Source organism: Gymnoscopelus braueri (genome assembly GCF_963280865.1).
Source record: "Gymnoscopelus braueri genome assembly, chromosome: 9".
Taxonomy (NCBI): Eukaryota; Metazoa; Chordata; class Actinopteri; order Myctophiformes; family Myctophidae; genus Gymnoscopelus; species Gymnoscopelus braueri.
Window position 1 is genome coordinate 6,842,358 of NC_137610.1, and position 22,510 is coordinate 6,864,867.

A 22,510-nucleotide genomic window follows, 5' to 3' on the forward strand; every position below is an offset into this window, starting at 1 on the left:
ACAATGTTTTCCTATTCAGATACCTGCAACTTGCGTATGGGTCGATGCCGTAATAGTACACTAAGAGGAGTATAAAACAGTATATCTTCAAATGAAGGATTCAAAATAATTGTATGTTCACTGTAAATGAAAAAACATCATGTGATAGATAATCAGATTGTCACAGACATATATCGGCAGCTTTTCCGATACTGGTAACGGAACATCTCTATTACTGTTTTGACAGTTGTAATAAGTTAAACTACTTACTGGGTAAAGTAATAATATCGTCTATTTCGGGTGGAAACCTCATGTGTCCAAAACTGTTTCAGGATTTTTAAAAAAATGGCAAAAGTAACACATCTACAAGTTCAAAATGCGTCGCTTCGCGCCGCGTTTCCAGCTTGTGGATCTGATATTTGTTATGCTTTTGTGTGACGCTGTAGTATGATCAAGGCGTTAATTTAGCGTTAAAATATGGGGATACAAGGTTTCTGCCCGACAGCAACGATATCATAGTAATATATCACTTTGTGACTCGTGTTACCGCCCAGCACTCCACACCAAATCACTTCACCCAAAATGTGAGCTTGCAGATCGGTCGTGTTTTCACCGAACGTTCACCCCGGCATAGGGACGCGCTATAGGCTTCATGTGGTTCTAGCCTGTTCCACTGGACCCAGTCTGTTTGGGATTTACTTCCTAAGCCGGGGCGATTTCAAGCTCACATTAGCATAAGTTTGTATGATTATACAGGCCCTCATGTCAGGGCATTTAGTAGGAAATGTGTACCGTATCAAATGTGAACTTAGTGAAGAAAGCAGTCAAAACATACGCGCACACACACACACACACACACACATACGCGTAAGTACGCACACACACACACGCACATTCTGCGTTTCTTTCTCCCCTTTTCATGTCGACCACAAGGCTGACCTGCCGGCCTCCCATTTCCTGGGAGGAGGATATCCCCCCTTCAACAGGGCCTTAACCCGTTAAAACCGGGAACACATATCTGTGTAACCACTTTAACCATTACTTTATGCTTTGGCTTTTCAAAAATAGCAGATCTACAAGCTCACGGTGCCACGCTATGAGCTTGTATACCTGCTATTTTTTTCTAAAACTTGAAAGTTTGTGCAAATCTTTGAATATATATATTTTTTTTTAGCGAATTTTTTTTACTCAAATCTTTGCTTCTGGGGGGGTGCTTGGAACAAAATATTTTGAGATGGGGGTCTGCGGTCAAATACATAGCATTTTGGGGGTCCTTGACATGAAAAAAGTTTGGGAACCACTGATATAGCAACACAATTTTTTTTTAACTGTTAAGATTTAGAAGAGATTTTGTAGAATCCCCCAGAAGCAAAGATTTAGGTTAAAAATGTTCGCTTTAAAAAATATAGATTTGCAAACATTTTCATGATTTTTCCAAAAATAGAAGATACAAGCTCATGAGCTTGTAGATCTGCTATTTTTGAATAGCCCAAAGAAATAAAAAAAAATGACACAGATGCGTTCCCGTAGTGAATGGGTTAAAATCCATCAGTGTAAGACGACTGCAGACCCTGATGGATGTCTCCCCTCCCCAGTACCATTGTCTTTGAAGCCCCAGGAGGCCTCTCTCTCTCTCTCTCTCTCTCTCTCTCTCTCTCTGATGGCTGCCATGGGACCACACTGGTGATTAGGGTAGTAGAACCATAGTTAAGGGCCGTCCAGGCGTCCACCACGTGCTCCACTGTCTCTGATGTTGTGTCCCCCTCTCAGAGTCTCAGCCCAGTGGAGGTTCTGGTTCACTGACACATGTAATTAGGGGATGTGGTCCATGATGGTACCTATAGGAGATGCCACCGGTCCGGTCTCCTTTCCTCGTTCCTCCCTTGGTAACTCTACCCATGCCACCACCCCAGCGGTGTAAAATAGCTATGTACATGTTTCTTTGGTATTTTTTACTCTACTGGAGTATTTCTAATTTTATTAGATTTTGTTTACAATTATTTGCAAACTTTAGTTAGGCTACTAGTTACTTTGTAAATGTTTAATATTATTACAAAACATACATTAACCACTTCAGCCCTATATACATTTCGGCCATTTGAAAATAGCAGATCTACAAGCTCACAATGCGTCGCGGTACTACTCTATTTGATGTGTGGGTGCTGGTATTCAGACGGTACTATTCCATTTGATGTGTGGGTGCTGGTATTCAGACGGTACGATTCTATTTGATGTGTGGGTGCTGGTATTCAGGCGGTACTATTCTATTTGATGTGTGGGTGCTGGTATTCAGACGGTACTATTCTTTTTGATGTGTGGGTGCTGGTATTCAGACGGTACTATTCTATTTGATGTGTGGGTGCTGGTATTCAGACGGTACTATTCTATTTGATGTGTGGGTGCTGGTATTCAGACGGTACTATTCCATTTGATGTGTGGGCACTGGTATTTAGACGGTACTACTCTATTTGACGTGTGGGTGCTGGTAGTGTGTATGTTGAACGGTACAAATAACTCTTCCTCAATTCCCCAAATCACACAAAAAATACATATTGTAACTAAAAATAATGTTTATTCCATAAAAAACACACCTTAGGCAACGCACACAGTTAAGAATAGAAAAGGGTAAATGCCACAATAAGAAGTGATATAATTTCACTTTAAAAATAGTGTTGCATTCAATCACCATAATAATGCTTCAACATGTGTTCAAAATGCATGCATTCTGAGTTTACAACCACATTCTGGATGCCTCGTTGTTCAAATGAACTTTTATAGTACGAGACCGTTTTAGGTTTTTCTTCTTCTTTCACACATTTCGCTCCGTTATGCCACTTTGCAATACAGGAATGCATTGGAGGCTGAGCTTGTCATATTTATATGAAAACATAGTGCTCTCTGTAATTGTACAATTAAAAGCAGCTAGTGGTCTGTCAACAGTGGAAAGGCCAGAGGGTTATCAAACCAGAGATTAAAATAGGGCTGCAACTATCCATCATCTTCTTAGCGATTATTGTAGTGAGTGCTTTTTCGATTAATAAAAAAATCAAGAAGGGTGTTTTTTGGGGGGAAATTTCCTTCATGAATCGACAAGAAAACATGCATTTACATTTTTCGAATCGACTAACTCAATGAATCTAATTAACCACTTAAGCCCTGTTTTACACCTCTACAACAGTGACTTGTAAGAATAGCAAACATATCAAATGCTATTTTTGAAAATCAGTCATTTCATCGATTAGTTAGATTGACCGTTGCACCCCTACATTAAACCAGCCCTCCAGTGGTCTATTATCCATTGACGTAACAATCATCGTGTGCATGCACATCACCGGACACTCCAAACTGAATCCTTCCTCAAGTACATGTGTGTGTTTGTGTGTCCTCTGCTTGTTAAGAGAAGGTGCAGTGAAACAACAAGGCGATGCGTTGGGGTGCATGATGTGTCATAAGGTGGCATCATGGGCGCAGCGGCAGCTCAGAACCAGAACTCGGAGACAAAGACGTGCACGTTGACCAGGTTCTTGTGGGACACTCCCTGGGCGCCCAGGTTGCTCATGGACAGCTTCAGGATGAGGTTCAACGGACCGATCAGCGGCTTCACTTGCCTGACCACGCCTAAGAGGAGAGACACAGAGACATGTCAGGTATCTAAAGTCGTTAAAGTAAGGATAGCGGAGTATTGGATTGCACTCAGGTGGCGCAGTGGTAAAAGTTCCTGCCCCACCAGGTTGTGCATTTGAATCCACCGAGGTGGTGTATCCGGTTTTATACGAACATTAGAATCATTGCTAACACCTGTGAAGGAAGTAAGGAAGAGGCCCAATTTCTTTCCAATCTTTCTTTCCAATGGCTGCTGTGCATATAGAGCCTATTGGCCCGTATTCAGGGGAGGGAAGCCGGACATGGAGGGTGATATTGGTCATTGCATGTATTCCTACGGGCTGGGGGCGGCGCCTGTCTGCAGGGAGTGTTGGGCGAGAGGAGTAGAACCAAGGCTCTGTTTACTAAAGAGCTGGAGAGATGGGGAGACCCCTGGTACTGAACAAACACTCTATAGCAATCATTACAATGGGATTGTAGAGCTTTAACATTATTTAAACAAAAACTAAAAATAATACAATCACTTACGCTATATACGTTAAACTCTATTCAAAACGTTTAAAATAACCAATCTATACAAGCAAGTTTTCAGCAAGATGAAGTCAGTTATTGGTTCTAAATATCTATTTGGATATATTTTTGGTTAATTGTATCGGGTGGAAACCTCATATGTCCAAAACTGTTCCTTTTCAGGATTCAAAAGTAGCAGATATACAAGCTCAAAATATGTTGCAAAGCTTGTAGATCTGCTACTTTTGATGCTTTCGTTTGACGCTGTAGTATGATCAGGTAGGGCATTAATTTACGAAAAAACACAAACATTTAGAATATAGAGTTATGAGGTTTTTGGCCGACAGAGACAATATGGACCAACTGAAGGTCCCCTAGAGGGGCAAAACATCCACAGTGATGAGCTGAGCCACATCATGGCTTAATGATGCCCTGGCCAGGAATGTCCACAAGACTCTGTAGAGACTTCACTCCACCTTCCACCCTGTCCCTGGGGGAACGACGCGACAGCAGCCACCCCCACCCCATCCAGGAGTCAGACACACACACACACACACACACACCCCCTCCCCCCCCCACAGCAGAGAGCGAGAGAGAGAGAAACCAAAGTATGACCGAATGCCCGTGGAATTCGTTTGCATGGGAGCTCTTTTTTGAAGTTGAACATGCGATTACAGGGTGAAAAAACATCAGTGTTTATACAGGCTGTCAGCGGGCCCTTTCTGTGCTGCAGGCAGGCAGGCCGGGCTGCATGGTGACATCTCTCAGCTCACACAGGCCTGTTGGAACAGCCAGTCAGGCAGCTTAACTCACCACACTGTCCTCCTAGCCTGCAGTCCCTCCAATCAAAGTCTTTGTGAATTTTATGTCATTTGTCACTTTTTATGTCACTTTGAGGACCACTGGCTTACAAAAATCTATGTTCACAAAACCAGCGGTTCCCAAATCAGTTGAACGAGTTCAAAATATTTTCGGATAGGGGTCTGCGACCAAATGCATATCATTCTGTCGGCCAAATACATATCATCCTTGAATGCTTTGGGGACTTGAATTCATGGATATTGTTTCGTTTTAGTCGCATTCCTCCTAAGCCAATAATTTGGTAGGCAGCGGTTCCGGTAGGAGACACAAAGGAGACTCTTTGTGTCTTCTACCGGAACCACTGCTGATCATCAAATTATTCGCTTAGGAATGCGACAAAAACAAGAAAATATCCATGAATTGTGACTGGGGTGACTAATCAAAAAAAGTCATCGAAAAAAGTCAATTTGGGGGTGAACTATCCCTTAATTATTTTTTTTGTAATTCTTTGGCTGACGGTGGACAAAAGCAGCAGGTTGGGGCTCAGTCAGTCTGGCAGTATCTTACTTTAAGGGACAGTGGGTTCAAAGTGGTTCTGGTCGTGTTGTTGCTCTACAAAACGCTACATCAGGGAGTGTTCTGTAGAACCGCAGGCAGCACAGCGCAGCGCGATGACCCAACAGTTTAGCCTCCTAGTCCAACTTCCAGATTAAATTGATGACATATCACTGCATCATTCGCTCTGAGTTACGAGGTGCCTCTGCGCGCTGATTGTTGTAATAAAGCAAGAAGCCAGCCAGCCAGCCATTTTCTGTTTGTGGTGGAAAGTAACTAAGTACATTTCATTGCTGACGGGCCGAAACCTCTTATCTCCATATTCTAACTTTATGTGTTTTTTCCCCGTAAATTAACGCCCTACTTGATCATAGTACAGCGTCACACAAAAGCATCAAAAGTAGCCGATCTACAAGCTTGAAACCCGGCGCGAAGCGACGCGTTTTGAGCTTGTAGATCTGCTACTTTTGCTATTTTTGGACATATGAGGTTTCCACCCGACAGACACGATTTACTCATGTAGTGAACTTACAACATTGAGGTACATTTACTTGAGTAGTTCAATTTTTTCCTTTTTTTTACTTTATACTTCTACTCCACTACAGCTCAGAGGCAAATATTGTATTATTTTTACTCTGCAATTATTTGAAAACTTTAGTTACTACAGCAGTTACTTTACAGTTTTAGATTATCATTACAAAACATACATTAACCACTTCTTAAGCCCTATTCTATACTTTGGCTATTCAAAAAATAGCGGATCTACAAGCTCACAACACGTGCGCTTATAGCTCGTGCCTATTTTCGAAAACGTTTGATACATTTTGGGCAGTTCATCATGACAAAGTACTTTTACTTTTACTGAGCATTTCTACTTTGTGGTATTGCTACATTTACTTAAGTAAAAAAATATGTATATATAAAAATGTCAAACTGTTACTTTTCAGAATTCAAAAGTAGCAGATCTACAAGCTCTGAGCTGAACAACAGCTTGTAGATCTTCTACTTTTGATGCTGTGTGTGACGTGGTACTAGTATGATCAAGTAGTAGGGCCTTAAGTTAGAATATTGAGATAAGAGGTTTCTGCCCGACGACGGCAACGATATATATATAAAAAACAAAAATCCTTCCTCCAGTGTTCACCACAGGGCAAACAGTGATGATACATGATGTGCTAATATCCTCTACATCCCTCAGGACACTGCCACAGCATGGTCTCTCTCTCTCTCTCTCTCTCTCTCTCTCTCCCCTCCCCTCCCAGGGGGGGTGGGCTGATGTTTGTGGCACCATCACTGTGGCCCACAAGGGTAAATGAGTCCCATGTGTTCAGTGGCGGGGAGCTAGTCGCAGTCACGCGATATAGCCATGGAAGGCATTCCTCCAGGAATCCATCTTTTTAACCCATTAAGACCGGGAAAGTCATTTTTAGATTTCTTTGGCTATTCAAAAATAGCAGATCTACCGCGCTATGAGCTTGTAGATCTGCTAATTTTTTTTAATTTTGAGAATTTGTGCAAATCTTTGAATATATATATTTTTTTAAGTAAACATTTGTAACTCAAATCTTTGCTTCTTGGGATCCTACAAATGTCTTCTAAATCCTAACAGTTTTTTGAAAAAAAAAAACGTATGCTATAATATTAGTCGTGCTCAAACTGTTTCATGTGAAGGACCTCCCAGAATGATATGTATTTGGCCGCGGACCCCCATCAGAAAATATTTAGTTCCACGGACCCCCAGAAGCAAAGATTTGAGTTAAAATGTGTAGGTATATATATATATATATATATATATATATATATATATATATATATATATATATATATATATATATATATATATATATATATATATATATATATATATATTCAAAGATTTGCACACATTTTCACGATTAAAGAAATAAAGATTGCAGATATACAAGCTCATAGCGTGGCACCGACTGCCGCGCTATGAGCTTGTAGATCTATATTTTTGATATATCTGCTATTTTTGAACAGCCCAAAGAAATCTTAAAATGACACAGATGCGTTCCCACTTCCCGGTCTTAATGGGTTAAATGTGGAGGAGCCTTAGCTATAGGAGCCTACTGCCGCTTTCTGTCTTGTCTGTCTCTTTCTATCTCCCTCGCTCACCCTCTCTCTCTCTCCATCGGATCATTGTGGGCACACTTAAGATTCCAGAAGATTCCGGCGATAAGCGCCCCCTGTTAGAGAGACAGAGAGAGAGTGGATATGGGGCCCTAGCTTGTGTCTCTCTACCAGGGTTGCCCCCTTGTTTTGGTGTTTTGAGACTCTGTTGCGTAGTGACACTCGTTCGGCGGGGAGCGGGGGCTTTTTTATTGTTTCCAAAGCGTCAGCGCCATCAGAGAGGAGACAGAACCTCTGCTTGAACCCGACGACAGAGGCAGTAAATGTTTCAGAAAAGTAAAGGACGTGGAAAAAGAGATTGGGGGCTATACGAGTCTAGAAAAATGTTTTTTTTTTTTACGACGCAAGCCAACGGTGGGGTGGTGGGTGGCACGCCTTCTGGGGCTCTGCAGTGGCGCGCAACAGTACTGCTACGCAACAGAAGGCAATGAGAAGTGGAAATGACTTTGCATATCGTTACTGTCGGGTGGAAACCTTGTATGTCCAAAATCGGTCCTTTTTTTTATTATTTAAAAAAAAACTTTGAACCCATTATGATCTGAGGCCGATTCTACAAATGTCTTCAAAATCCTAACAGTTTTCTGAAAAACTCAATTACTACAGTATAACTAATGGTTCAGAAGGTTCACAAAAGTTGTCCCTGCGCTCAAATTGAAAAATCGGTTCATAGGGTTCAAGAAATCGAACCGAGACATCCAGTGAAGATGAGCGAAGGCTCAATAAAACGTAATTATAAGTGCACTAACGGACTGCCGCAGAGGCGGGTGGCTTTTTCAATCCACTATAGTCTTTGTTTTATTGGGAAAAGAGTGATGGTTTCAGATCATAAATGTGATCCCAATCCAATGGAGACTCTAAACACACTCGAGTAATCGGGGTCGACTGAGGCTACGCACTGAGTTTTTCAAGTGAGTTTGAAGAAAAAAAGCAATGAAACAATTCTATCTCATAAATGAAATGGCAGAAAACAATAGGATGTGTTGCAATAAATAACGTTTCACATTAGTCAGTGGTGGGAAAAGAGTGTTCAACAGCTTGTATTGTACTGAACTGAACACAGCTAAAATGGTGTCTGCTAGGATTACACTGTTCTACTCCACACTTACAGGACCGGTCAAATCCAGTGGTGGTTTTTTACTTAAGTTTAAGTATCAATACTGCAATGCAAAAGTACTCTGTTATAATTAAAAGTCCGGAATTCAAAATTTACTTGAGTAAAAGAATAAAAGTATAGAAATGTACTTAAAGTACCAAGTACTCATTATGCAAAATGTCCCGTTTCACAAGTTATCTCACAAGTTGTAGATCGGCTATTTTCAAATGGCCGAAATGTACATAGGGCTGAAGTGGTTAATGCATGCATGTTTTGTAACTAGTAACTAAAGTTTTCAAATAATTGTAGTGGAGTAAAAGTACAATATTTGCCTCTGAAATTTAGTGGAGTAGAAGTAAAAGTACAGAATATTGGAAATACTCCAGTAAAGTAAAAGTACCTCAAAATTGTACTTAAGTACAGTACTTGAGTAAATGTACTTAGTTACTTTACACCACTGGTCAAATCAGTGGTGGACAAAGTAGGCTACTATACATTGACTCAAGTACCCCAGCACTTGAGTCAAAGTGTCGATACTCCTGGTCAAATATTAGTGACAAGGGAAAGTTGCTCAGTGAAACTTGTACTAGAGTTAAAAGTACTGTAGGCCTACATCCCATTCAAAAGTTCATGCTTTAAAAAATACTTCAAAAGTACAAATTGCAAAGCAAGTTTATTGACATTTTGAAAGATCTTCCTGAAATTTTCCAAAAAAATTCAATAATAGTGAAATAGCAGATATACAAGCTCACAACACGCTGCGGTGCGACACGTTGTGACCTTGTTGATCGGCTATTTTTACTACATTTGAAATGGGGCTGAAGTGGTTAATTCATAATGCACTTTTTCCCTTCCTGGAAATGTATTGGTGTCAAAAGTATAATATCTGTCTTTGAAATGTAGTGGTATGAAAGTCCCCCCCCCAAAAAAAATATATAATAATAAATACAAATACGTTAAGTTACAATTTTTCTTTTTACTTAAGGAGTAGTTCACTAAAAAAATTCGATCAATTTTGTCACATTCCTGAGCCAATAATTTGATGACCAGGTGGCCGGAGACTCCGCCGGTCATCAAAGTATTGGCTTAAGAATGTGACAAAAAACGAAAAAAATCTCCATGAATTCAAGGCTTCATAGTGTGTATAATTGAAAAAGTATTTTTTTGGGTGAACCAGTCCTTTTAAGTACATTATTCAACTAAACGTACTTCTTTACTGTGCACCGCTGGGTAAAATCATGAAGGGGAACTTTTAAAGAAGCATGCACAGTACTGGCGGTCTGGCATGTTTATCCCGTTGACCACGACTCTCTGTGTACTCAACATTACTGCCGACTATTTTCCAAAGCATAGCGTAGTTTGTTTGTTTGATTGTAGAGGAAGCCATCGGATTCCGCTCATTCCAGTCCAGCGTGGAAATCGTTGCCCTACTTGATCATACTACAGCATCACACAAAAGCATCAAAAGTAGCAGATCTACAAGCTCGAAACATGTAGATCTGCTACTTTTGCTAGTTAAAAATGTTGAATCCTGAAAAGTAACAGTTTTGGACATATGAGGTTTCTACCCGACAGCGAAGAAATCAACTAGCTTCAGACAGGTAATCCAACACAGCCATCATTATGGTGCCTTTGTTTGGCCAGAGCTGCATTTTTTATTCTTTATTATTGCGTTTTAATGCATTTTAAGGCACGGGATCGTGATTTAAAAAAGGCACAGCAGAGCCGAAAATAGCCCCCGAAGAAAGATTGATTTAAGAGTGAAATTCAAAGACTCGTGACTTCCCTGTGTTGTTTAGCCAACACTGACTCAATTATTCCAGTGAGCTTGCTAACGTTTTAATGACTATGGAGAAAAATGTAAACAAACGCAGAATCTAAAAATATAAAGGCATTACAAATTGTCTGCGTTTATGTTGTACGATACGGCTGAAGGTGTGAATATAGACAATGGCATGGGTTGATGGTGGTTAAATACAGTACAATACACAGTAAAAAAAAAATCTATTGTACTTTGCACTAGGATATTGCAGGTGGGCCTCCAATATTAATTAATGTAAAAAAAAAAAGTATTTCTTTTGTGAAAACCTTGAAAATTTAGTTTATTATGATGCAGAAATAGGAACTTAAAGTATACTACGTTAGTTCCATTGATCTAAGCCGGAACACAATGGATCGATCATCAAAATAAACACGGCCCACCCATGTGACCACTTAACACGGCAGCCATGTTAAATGGTCACATGGGTGGGCCGTGACCGCTTTTCAGCTTTTTCAAGTGGGCCCTTTGATCCAGAAAAGTTTGAGAACCAACGACTGCTCTAGAAAGGCCTTAGACCTGTGAGATGAATATTGTCACGGCGGGGCAGCCCGTGCCCTATAGAGTCAGACCATACATGGGCAACTGGCAGCCCGGTGGCCACATGCAGCCCCCACCTTCACTTAATGCGGCCCGCAGGTTAATATCAGAATACTGATATAATAAGTATAACTAAATGCATTTGAAATTAAATAAAAATGTTACTTTTCAGGATTCCAATTCAAAAATAGCCAAAAAAAATCCGGATTCCAATTAAAAAATAGCAGATCTACAAGCTCAAAAGGCGTCGCAGTGTAGATCGGCTATTTTTGCTACTTCTGTGTGACATAGACTGGCGAAAAAGGTTAAAATACGGAGAGACAGTAGGCTATATGCAATGTGGCCCTCTGGAGTGAGTGTGGGAATATAGTGGCCCTCTCCATCATCAAAGTTGCCCACCCTCTGCTATACACGAATCCACGGAGCGCTGCCCTGCGCGCAGCCATTGCTGCGGCGTCAACGCTCCGCGGACGCGACACCGCAGCAATGGCCGCCTACAGGCAGCTACAGGCAGCGCGCCTGTGGATTCGTCTATAGACAGTACAGAGGAACTTTGCATGCACACACTACACAGCTGCTTCCAATAGAGCGTCGCAGTTCCCGCCCACTTCCTGTTTTTTTTGGTGCCGGAAGAAAAAACTCAATGCATTTTTCCATTGACATTTCCAAAAATATTTATATCTATTAATTTAAGCCTCGAATCAAGCCATCATGACATGACATGAATCATGACCATAAACGTTTGATTCTGTGATTTTTTTTTTGTTGAAAACGGCAAAACAAAGGGTATTTATTAAATATAGTATATCATATAATTAAATATAAAATAAAAAAAAATCACAGAAAAAAACGTTTTATGGTCATGATTCATGTCATCTCGTGATGGCTTGATTCGAGGCTTAAATTAATAGATATAAATATTTTTGGAAATGTCAATGGAAAAATGCATTGAGTTTTTTCTTCCGGCACCAAAAAAAACAGGAAGTGGGCGGGAACTGCGACGCTCTATAGCAATCACCATCAAGCCGGCTGGGAAGTGTGGGTTTAGTAGTGTTGTGTGTCATGTTTTCTTTACAGTGTACATCTGACATTTCACTCAAGGACTGAAAAGGGTTTTTAATATGTTGTTTATTTATTAACACTGCAGGGAAGTTGAAGTATTTGTTGGTCACCTGACTCTCCTCTGCAGTGCTGGCAATCCTGTTGATTGGAAGGGGCCAAGCACTGTAGAGGAGGAGGGGTGTTTGTTCACGTTTGTATTATGTTTTGTCTTATTTAACAATTCGAGAATGTATTAGGCCTGTACAATATAGTTGAATCAGTTAGTAAGATAACTCATGGGCCTTAGTTAGCCATAGTTGAGTTAATGAGTTACCAAAATTTTTTTTACTGGTATGGTTTTCCCCACCTGTTTAAAAGGCAGACATGCTTCAGGTAAGGAGAGTTCAGTTTTGCTTGTGGCTAGAAGGTGTCAACATGGGACCGTACCTATGTTCCCCGGGTCCTATGTTCCCCGCTTTCCTAGGGAGAGCGGGGAACATAGGACCTAACCTAAACCTAACCCTAACCCTAACCTTAGTGGGGGAACATAGAACCCGGGGAACATAGGGATGACCCCGTCAACATCAGTGGAGAGCTAACAGGGCCCTTAGATAAAAAGGGCGTTTCCTGGTTAGTTGTTTTTCTTTAGTTAGTGTTTATTCCTTATTTCCTATTTTTGTAACTTTGCTTTTGGCCAGTCTTATTTATTTTTGTATTTGTTGCTGGCTTGCTCTGTTCATTGTTGGATACCTGAAATCTGTATTTGTGGACCTGTCTACTTTTGGAGCCTTGAACCGTCGGCCAGCCTTTTTCACAAATATCTTTATAGCAGGGAAAGAAACACCTAGAAAAACAAACAAAAAAAGCCAGGTTTATTCAACCTCTTGCCTTTGTTTGACTTGGTCTGATGTTGTATGGTCTGTGAGGGAGCAGAGAAAGGCTATAGCCTAATTATACTATCACCACACATAGCTGCTGTGCCCTGTTGCTGTGAAACAGAGCTGTGCACGTTCACTCAATGTGTTTGACCCCTTGGAAACTATGGGAAACCCCCTACCAGGATGAACCCTATCCTGTCTAATTGTCAGCGGTGGAAAGTAACCAAGTACAGTACATTCACTAAAGTACTGTACTTAAGGTGTATTTACTTTACTTGAGTATGTAACATTTTCAATACTTTATACAGTACTTTGTCTCCACTACATCTCAGAGGCAAATATTGTACTTTTATTTTTTTTACTCCACAACAATTATTTGAAAGCTTTAGTTTCTAGTTACTTTGCAGATTTAGATTATTATTACTAAACATATATTAACCACTAAAGGCCCTATTTTATACTTAAAAATTAAAAATAGCCGGTCTACAAGCTCACATTGTGTCACATCGCAAAAAAAAAAAAAAATCAAAGATTTGAACCAATTTTGAAAAAACCTCTGAAATTATGAATAACGAGTACTTTTACTTTTGGTACACTAAGTATATTGTGATGCCAATACTTTTAATCTGCATGCAGGCCTTTTACTTGCAATGTCCAAAACTGTTCTACAGGATTCATCGATGCGTTTTTTTAACTCGTAGATCTTCTACTTTTGATACTTTTGTGTGACACTGTAGTAGGGCGTTTTAAATTCCGAAAAAAACACAAAACGTTTGGAGATATGAGGTTTCTGCCCGACAGCAAACGATATCCTGCGGTATCGCTGCTTTTCAGCGAAACGACGGTGGAAGTACGTCTTCCAAGCGATGCTTACAGTATAAGCTTCCCATCAGAAGCCCTCAGCGGTGTATCCTGTATGAGGGAAAGCATCCGCGGTGTCAGGCGGGCCTCAGCACACTCGCAGTGAACCTGAGGTGAAACCACAACCACATAATCATCTCCCCAACGTTTCACTCGGGGGCCCCGGCCCCGCGCCGAGGCCAAAAGGCCCCTGCCCACCACAACATAACAGGTTGGCCTTTGATTGGGGGGTGCCACCGATACGATGATTACCTGGGATTCACATAACCCATTGAGACCGGGAACGCGTCTGTGTGTCTTTTTTTTTTCTTTCTTTGGGCTATTCAAAAATAGCAGATATACAAAAATCATGAGCTTGTAGATCTGCTATTTTTGGAAAAATCGTGAAAGTTTTTGAATATACATAGTTTTTAAAGCGAACATTTTAACTCAAATCTTTGCTTCTCGGGGTGAGATGGGGGTCGGCGGCCAAATCCATATCATTTTGGGGGTCCTTGACATGAAAAACTTTGAGCACCACTGATATAGCAACATAGGTTTTTTCAGACGCGTTGCCGGTCTTAAAGGGATAAATAAACAAAAGGGCTGAACTTCCACCCAACTCCCCATATCCCCTCCCTCTCTCTCTCTCTCCACACAGCTGATGTCATTGACCGTGCTTCAATCCTCGCCCGAGGTATTCCAGGAGCGGAATATAACGGTTTGTAATGCTAGTCGGGGTGGATGGTTTCGTTGCCGTTGCCAGGAATGTTGCCTTTTCCATCCGCGCTGACTGAGGTAGCCTAGCCGCAGGGTGCAGAGGTGACCCTGCTGCCGTCTGCGACAGAACCCCATCAAACGCACAGCTGCACAAACCCCCCTGCTCCAAAGGGAACATTCCGCCGCACCATAAAATAGCCCCCTATAAGTAGAAAATAGTCTTAAACCATTAAGACCGGGAACGCATCTGTGTGTAACCACTTAAAACCATTATTTTATACCAGATATACAAGCTCATAGTGCTACTGTATGAGCTTGTAGATCTGCTTTTTTTTTTTTTTTAATCATGAAAATGTATGCAAATCTTTGAATATATATATTTTTAAAGCAAACATTTGTAACTCAAATCTTTGCTTCTGGGGGTCCCTCCCTGGAACTAAATATTTTGAGACAGGGGTCCGCACCCAAATGCATATAATTTTGGGGGTCCTTGACATGAAAAAGTTGGAGCACCACTGACATAGAAACATACGTTTTTCAGAAAAATAATTTGGTTGTAGAAGACATTTGTAGAATCCCCAGAAGCAAAGATTTTAGTTACAAAATGTTCACGATATTTCAAAAATAGCAGATCTACAAGCTCGTAGCTGTAGATCTGCTATTTTTGAATAGCCCAAAGAAATCTAAAAACGACACAGATTCTTGCCCGGTCTCAATGGGTTAAATGCTATGGTAGCTGGAGGAGACACTTGCCACAAAACAAAGTGAACCAAATGCCAGCAGGCGTTTGTCATCCTCTATGGCCGCGACGGCTGCAATATTGAAGGGTTACATGTAAACAGTACAATTTCGGGGTTTTCTTGGTTTCTACAACTCGGCAAAGGAAAGTGTATGACAAAATCCCAAATGAACGGGTTTTTAACACCAGAGACAAATGAAAAGTATGCGCTCGGGCCTCGCCGCAGCATTGTGTAATGTAATGACACGCCGGCTGTGGTGCCGTGCGTGCTCGCTAGCACTGAAACCACTGGATGGATGGATGGATGGATGGCGGCCAGGTGGAAGCGTATATAACACCGGCTACCACGAGGCTGAGCTAACATGCTAGGCTAACTTCACTCATTCTCAACTGTTTTCCATTTCAAGGTCGGGCAGAAACCTCTTATTTCCTTATTTAAACTTCTTGTGTTTTTTTCGTACATTTATGCCCTACTTGATCATACTACAGTGTCACACAAATGCATCAAAAGTTGTAGATCCACAAGCTCGAAACGTGCTACAAAGCAACGTGTTTTGAGCTTGTAGATCTGCTACTTTTGCCATTTTTGAATTTGAATCCTGAAAAGTTTTGGACATATGAGGTTTCCACCAAACAGTCTATCAACCTGCGTATTAACATACTGAAATGTACTGTATTCTTCTGCCTGTTGGAAACACCCATTACCACAGTACTAATAACCATAGATATTAATCAATGGGTTACTTATAAACGGTAGCCTGGTTCCAAACCATAGACCCCGCTCACTCTCTGAGTGGACTGCTCCTCTTGGTCTGGTGTCATAATGTGAGCCTATGGCTTTTCACTGTAGAAAAAAAAACGTCAAATCAGAGTCGGAGGTGGGGGTGGTCTAACGACAAGCCAATCAGCGAATATCTGCTAAAACAAGCTGTGTGATGACGTCAGATGTAGGCGGATCCGTGGATCTCTTGTGATTGGTTTAGGGAAATTTCAAACCCCTCCCCCTGGTAATCGCGGACACTGCAGCCAATGTCAGACTGAAGCTCCACGCAGCTTCAGGCTGATAATCAGGCTATATAAACGGCCTACTCGGGAACCATGCAAGTCGGAAATGATGCAAGTAGAAAATGTATGCTCCACTCGTTTATGCAATACCCGTTGTACTTGCTGTCAGAGTACTCAATGTGGTACCACATCCCTATTCTGGGCATGTCATCATAAAAAGGCAAACATTCGACAAAAATGGCAGATCTACAAGCTCACAACGCAATTTAGATTGAGAGGCCTGTCTGTTTGGAGGTAGTCCAACATTTTGTTGCACTAAATCACAACTTGCTTTCATCCACTGTCTGCCTGTATGCTCTCAATGTGATATCAGTCCAACTTGTCATATCGATAGAACACATTCTTCAAAAAGTTCCAAGCTTGTGAATACCCTATTTTCGCTATTCGTCTTACGAGGATTATATAGGGCTTAAGTGGTTAACATGTCGTGCGTGTGTGCGTGCGTGCGTGCATGGTCTTTATGTTTAGTACAGCCGAGTCACTGGTCCATGCGTGGGCAGCCCGAGGCAGGCTGTCCAAACATGGCCCTGACCACTCTGAAATGGCAGCGCCCGGTCCAGCACTCTGCTCCGAAAAGCCAGCTCATGTGGCTTGATATTTTAAGGTCAATTAGCAATGAGTCATAGTTACTACATCTTCCAAATGTACCATGGGTCACTGCCGGACACTGTCGCTCGCTGCGCTCGCTTGCGCTCTGTGACATCATTGAGCAGTAACCCCAAAGGGAAATGGTGGGTTGTTTCCTTGGACTTTTCTGTTTGGCGGTCTGCGGGACGGAGCAGCTGAGATGGTATAACGCGCACATTAGCGTCACCGCAACCTTTTGCGTAGCATTTACCATAACCTTTCAGTCACACTGCAAGCCCCACAACTGAAAGACGAAAGAACTAAATTGTATTTTAAGGATATGACATTAGTGTGAAAGAGAGAAAACAGCAACCGCACACTCCCAACGCTGTGCAGGTATCTAAGAGTTTAATGCAAGCTTTCAGTTGTTTGACGTACTCCAGGCAAGGATATGACATTTAAACAAATCGTTTTGCGCAGGGGGTGGAGCTAGCCAAATGGTTAAGGACGTACCACATAGGCTTTTATGCCTGACAGCATGTCCCGGGTTCGATTCACGAGCCCTGCGGCGGGTTTTCTGCATGTCACTCCCCTACTCTCTCTCTCTCCAATGTACTGTAGGCAGAAAAGCCCCCTCAAAACACATTGTGCATTCATGAGGTGATTTATTGCATGCCAAGGACCCCCAAACAGCCATAGCCTCTGGCTGTGGACCCCCTCACAACCACGGGAGGCTATCTTCACCAGATCAACAGCAGATCAGACACATCAAAGATGTGATTATCGTTTTTAACACATACTGTAACGCAAACCAACAGTTGTGCTACTGTGCTTATTGCATCTAAAAGTTAAACACATTGTCAGCAGAAAGCAGAGTATTTAGTAGTCTTCCATTCTGCACTAAAACAGCGTTAGGGCACAAACAGCAGAATTTGTCAGCACCACTGCCTTAAACATGTAATGTTGTTGTTAATGGGAATAAACACAGAAGCACCCGGGAAGAAGTGGACTAGGAAAGGGGAGGAGACAAACAAAAAAAAGAGGTGGTGCCCCCAGAGGCAAAAACAAAGGGGGGAAAAGAATATTTGCCAACTAACAATACACTAATGAGTGTGTACAGTAGCTATTTATTCAAATAAAACCCATTATAAATTGAGTTGGGATTGGCATCTACTAAGTGATAGTGAAAATAGTGATAATGTACAAGAACAAAATGTGTGTGTGGGGACGACGACAAAACATGAATGAATAAATAATCTTATACATTCTTAAGCCTATAGGAAGGTCTTAACAGGCCCCCGACCAACAGTGACAGAACACCCTGCCTTGCCTGCTTCCCACCCGCCAACATAGCCAATCGTGTTCGTCTGAGGAATCGAACTCCAGTCGTCCACAGTAGTGGGCAGGTACTCTACCCCTGTGCCACTGTAACTCTACCCCTGTGCCACTGTAACTCTACCCCTGTGCCACTGTAACTCTACCCCTGTGCCACTGTAACTCTACCCCTGTGACTCTACCCCTGTGCCACTGTAACTCGGCGAGTCACCAGGCTTTCCAATGAGGAGTAAAGCCTGGTCCAGAGCCTTCTATTGTGAGTTAGGTCAACTAGGGGGCAGAAACAGCCCCGGTCACGTGGTTCATGTAAACTCGAAATTGAGACAAACGCTCATCCGGGGACCCCCAGGGGTCCTTGAGGGAGTTACAGGGGGTCCCCAGCTAAATGATAGATGGGAACCAAATGAACCCTTATGGTTCTGTAACTCAGACAGTGTACAAATAGAACCAATGCATGTCAAACTGGGGGTCCTAGAAATTAAAATGGTTGAGAATCACTGCTAGAGCAGTAAAAATCTTCTCTTATGGGGGGGTCCCTGGCATATCTTTTCAAATGGGGGTCCGCGGGCTAATAAGCGTCAATTTGGGGGTCCTTGACATGAAAAAGTTTGAGAACCATTGATCGACTGTACTTTTGTTTCTTCATGTCCTGTAACCTGTTCTTAACTGCTGTACTGTCAATGGCGCCTTAATTTCCCCCACGGGATCAATATTATCTTCTCTATCCGTTCAACGAACCGACTACCTAGAGAGCTGAAGGACAGTAGAAAGAAGAAGAAAAAAAACGTATAGACTAAATAACAAGTATGTGTAAGTATGTGCGAGACGTGCACGACATAACCGTGCCACTATCCCCCCCCCCTCCCCGTGGGGGTATAGCTGCCGTTGTGGGACCACCCTGAGAGGGGCATTAGGAGTTGGACGTCGGGGTTGTCGGGTGCGGGAGAAGAAGACACTGTTTTGATTAGCCACACTAATCCCCTTCACAACAGACAGGGATTCCTCTCCTCATGCTCCTCCGCGGGGCTTGGCCGCGCTCTGGCGGGGGCAGCGCTATAGCTCTCATTCCATGACATGACTCATGCAAATGACAGCTCCTCAAAACCCTTTAGTTTTTAGGAGGAGTCGTCTGCTTATCTGAGGGCTGTCGGCTGGCTGTCCTCCTCAGCTCCTTGCCAACACAGCCACAACAGTCAACAAGCCCTGCGGCTAGCGCGGCCGTGTGTGAAGTATAGTCACGTCTCACACCGTAGGAACACATTCCACCGGCCGCTGCTGAAGCTATACCTGCCGACAAACAGACGGACCGACGGACCCACTTCCTCTCTCATTCATCTCACCAGTGGTGGAAGAAGTCCTCCCAATTATTTATTACTTAAGTAAAAGTAGCAATACCACTGTCTAAAAAGTAAAAGGTCTGTGGCTATTACAAAATTACGTCAATATATTAAGTACCATATCGTTGCTGTCGGGCAGAAACCTCTTATCTCCATGTTCAAACTTTTTGTGTTTTTTTCGTAAATGAATGCCCTACTTGATCATACTGCAGCGTCACACAAAAGCATCAACAGCAGATCCACAAGCTCGAAACTGTAGATCTGCTACTTTTAGTGCTTTTGAATTTGAATGCTGAAAACTAACTAACAGAGACGACAAAACATGCATTTACCACTTCAGCCCTATTTTCTACTTCGGCTATTCGAAAATAGCCAATCTACAACAAGATGCGACACGTGGTGAGCTTGAAAAGTAACAGTTTTTGGACATGATTTCCACCCGACATGCTTAAGTACCATATTAAAAGGTCATTTTGTTTCCATATTTGTCAAAACGTATTCGAAAATAGCTTATCTATAAGCTCAGAACCTGGCGTGACGCGTCGCGTATAAATGTAAATAGGATGGTTAATGTATGTGGAGTAAAAAAGTACAATATTTGGTGGTAGTATTGGGGTAGAATTTAAAGTGTCACAAAAAAATGGAAATCCTCAAGTAAAGTAAATGTACCTGAAAACAGTACTTAAGTACAGTACTCAAGTAAATGTGCTTAGTTACTTTCGACCCACTGCCAACCGTCCACTTCCTCTCTCATCCATCAGACGGAGCATCTCGCCGCCTGGCAGTGTCATGCCAACGCCAGGGCAGAAGGCACTTATTGTCTGCACAGGATATTATTAACCTTTTAAGACCGGGAACGCATCTTTGTGTAATTTTTTGATTTCTTTGGCTATTCAAAAAATAGCAGATATACAAGCTCATAGCACGCCACGGCACAGAGTGACGCGCTATGAGCTTGTAGATCTGCAACAAAAAAATAATCGTGAAAATTGGTGCAAATCTTTGAGTATATAAATTTTTTTAAGCAAACATTTTTAACTCAAATCTTTGCTTCTGGGGGTCCCTGGAACAAAATATTTTGAGATGGGGGGGGGTCCGTGGACAAATACATAATTTTGGGGGTCCTTCACATGAAAAATGTTTAAGAACCACTGATATATAGCAACTTTAAAAAAATGTAGCTTTAAAAAAGATATGTATTCAAAGCTTTGCACACATTTTCACGATTTTTCAAAAATAGCAGATCTACTCTAGCTCATAACGCTGCACTCGGTGACGCGCTATGAGCTTGTAGATCTACTATTTTTGAATAGCCCAAAGAAATCTTAAAATGACACACAGATGCGTTCCCGGTCTTAATGGGTTAACCGCCCGCTGCATATTTCTACCTGTGTTCTGAAATGGATGGAATTTTTGTCGTGGTGGCGTCTCTCAGCCTGTCAGTCTGCCCAGCGCTGAAGATAGATGGGTCTGATTCATGAAGGGCACAGCTGGGCAAGACGTGGTCAATATGTATCGTCAGTGCCGGGCAGAAACCTCTTATCTCCATATTCAGTTTTCTTTCGTAAATTAATGCCCTACTTGATCATACTACAGCGTCATACTACAGCGTCATACTACAGTATGTATGTATGTATGTATGTATGTATGTATGTGTATATATAATATATATATATATATATATATATATATATATATATATATATATATATATATATATATATATATGTGTATATGTGTATATATATATATATATATATATATATATGTGTATATATATATATATGCGCGTTATGTACATATGAATATATATATATCTGTGGCACCTGTATGAGGGCAGTGTAAAAAAAATATCCAAAGATTTACTGCTCCATTCACTTCCTGGTTAAAGTATTTGGGAAATATTATGTATCTCGGTGTTGTTTTACTATGTATTTTTGACGAGACATGCTATTTTCAACGGCGAATAACAAGCAAACGGGAGGTCGTGATGAAATTATTATTTTTTTCGTGGAAGCACAGTGGAACCCTCCGTGATTAGCAACCATCGGGGGATCGATCATACCGGAGATAAATATTCTGTGACTACTTGAGAAGGCAAGAAAATCGAAACATCTCTGTCTCTGGGCAAACACAGCCAGAAATAAGTCTGGCACTGAATGAGTTAATTGTAGGCCTAATTGAGGCAAAAAGGCAAAAAAAAAAACATGATATTGATTTAAAGTAATATCGCCCCGGTCCTACTTGGTTGTATGATGGTGTCCCACAGCAGCCAAAACATCAGGTCAACAACGCGAATGGCTAACTCACGCTGTACTGGTTAGCGTACTGGTTTGTCATGCAGCGCTGGTCAGCCACACTGGTGCTTCACAACACGACCACAAGCCACTCTGTCTTCTGCTGAAGGCAATTATGTCATTACGTTTTACAGACTGTGTTTTGTTTTTTTTGTAATTTCTGTACTGTAACTATACTTGAATGAGAATGAAAACCAGGCCCGGTGGCTTAATGCACTGGCTTTAGGGGCTGCAGACCAGGGCACCATGAAGCTTAGGGGGCACCAAAGCAAACGCCTGGCAAAACACGGGTTTGAAGTCTATCTTCCAGCATTGTACAGCACATGTACTGTATATACATGTCGTTGCTGTCTTATCTCCAATTCTTCATATTCTAACTTTTGGTGTTTTTTCTTAAATGAATGTCCTACTTGATCATACTACACTACAGCGTCACACAAAAGTAGCAGATCTACAAGCTCGTTTTGAGCTTTTGCTATTATTTAATTTGAATCCTGAAAAGTAACAGTTTTGGACATATATACTGTACAATATACAGTACAGTACATCAGTCTTGTATCATATTACCAATATGCCCATATTACTGCTGATAGATTACCTGTATCTGTCCAGTGGTGTTTATTATGTCAATATAGGCTAC

The 22,510-nt window shown here is 41.6% G+C and overlaps 1 protein-coding gene across 1 annotated transcript in view; it reads right to left on the reverse strand.

Moving 5' to 3' along the window:
• Positions 1-2,531: 2,531 nt before the first annotated feature.
• fbln1 (fibulin 1) overlaps positions 2,532-22,510 on the reverse strand; it is a 94,636-nt gene continuing 74,657 nt past the window's right edge. The window contains exon 18 of the mRNA XM_080436688.1: positions 2,532-3,597. Coding sequence (XP_080292814.1) covers positions 3,458-3,597 — 140 coding nt within the window. The 3' untranslated portion in view covers positions 2,532-3,457. The remainder of the gene's footprint in view (positions 3,598-22,510) is intronic.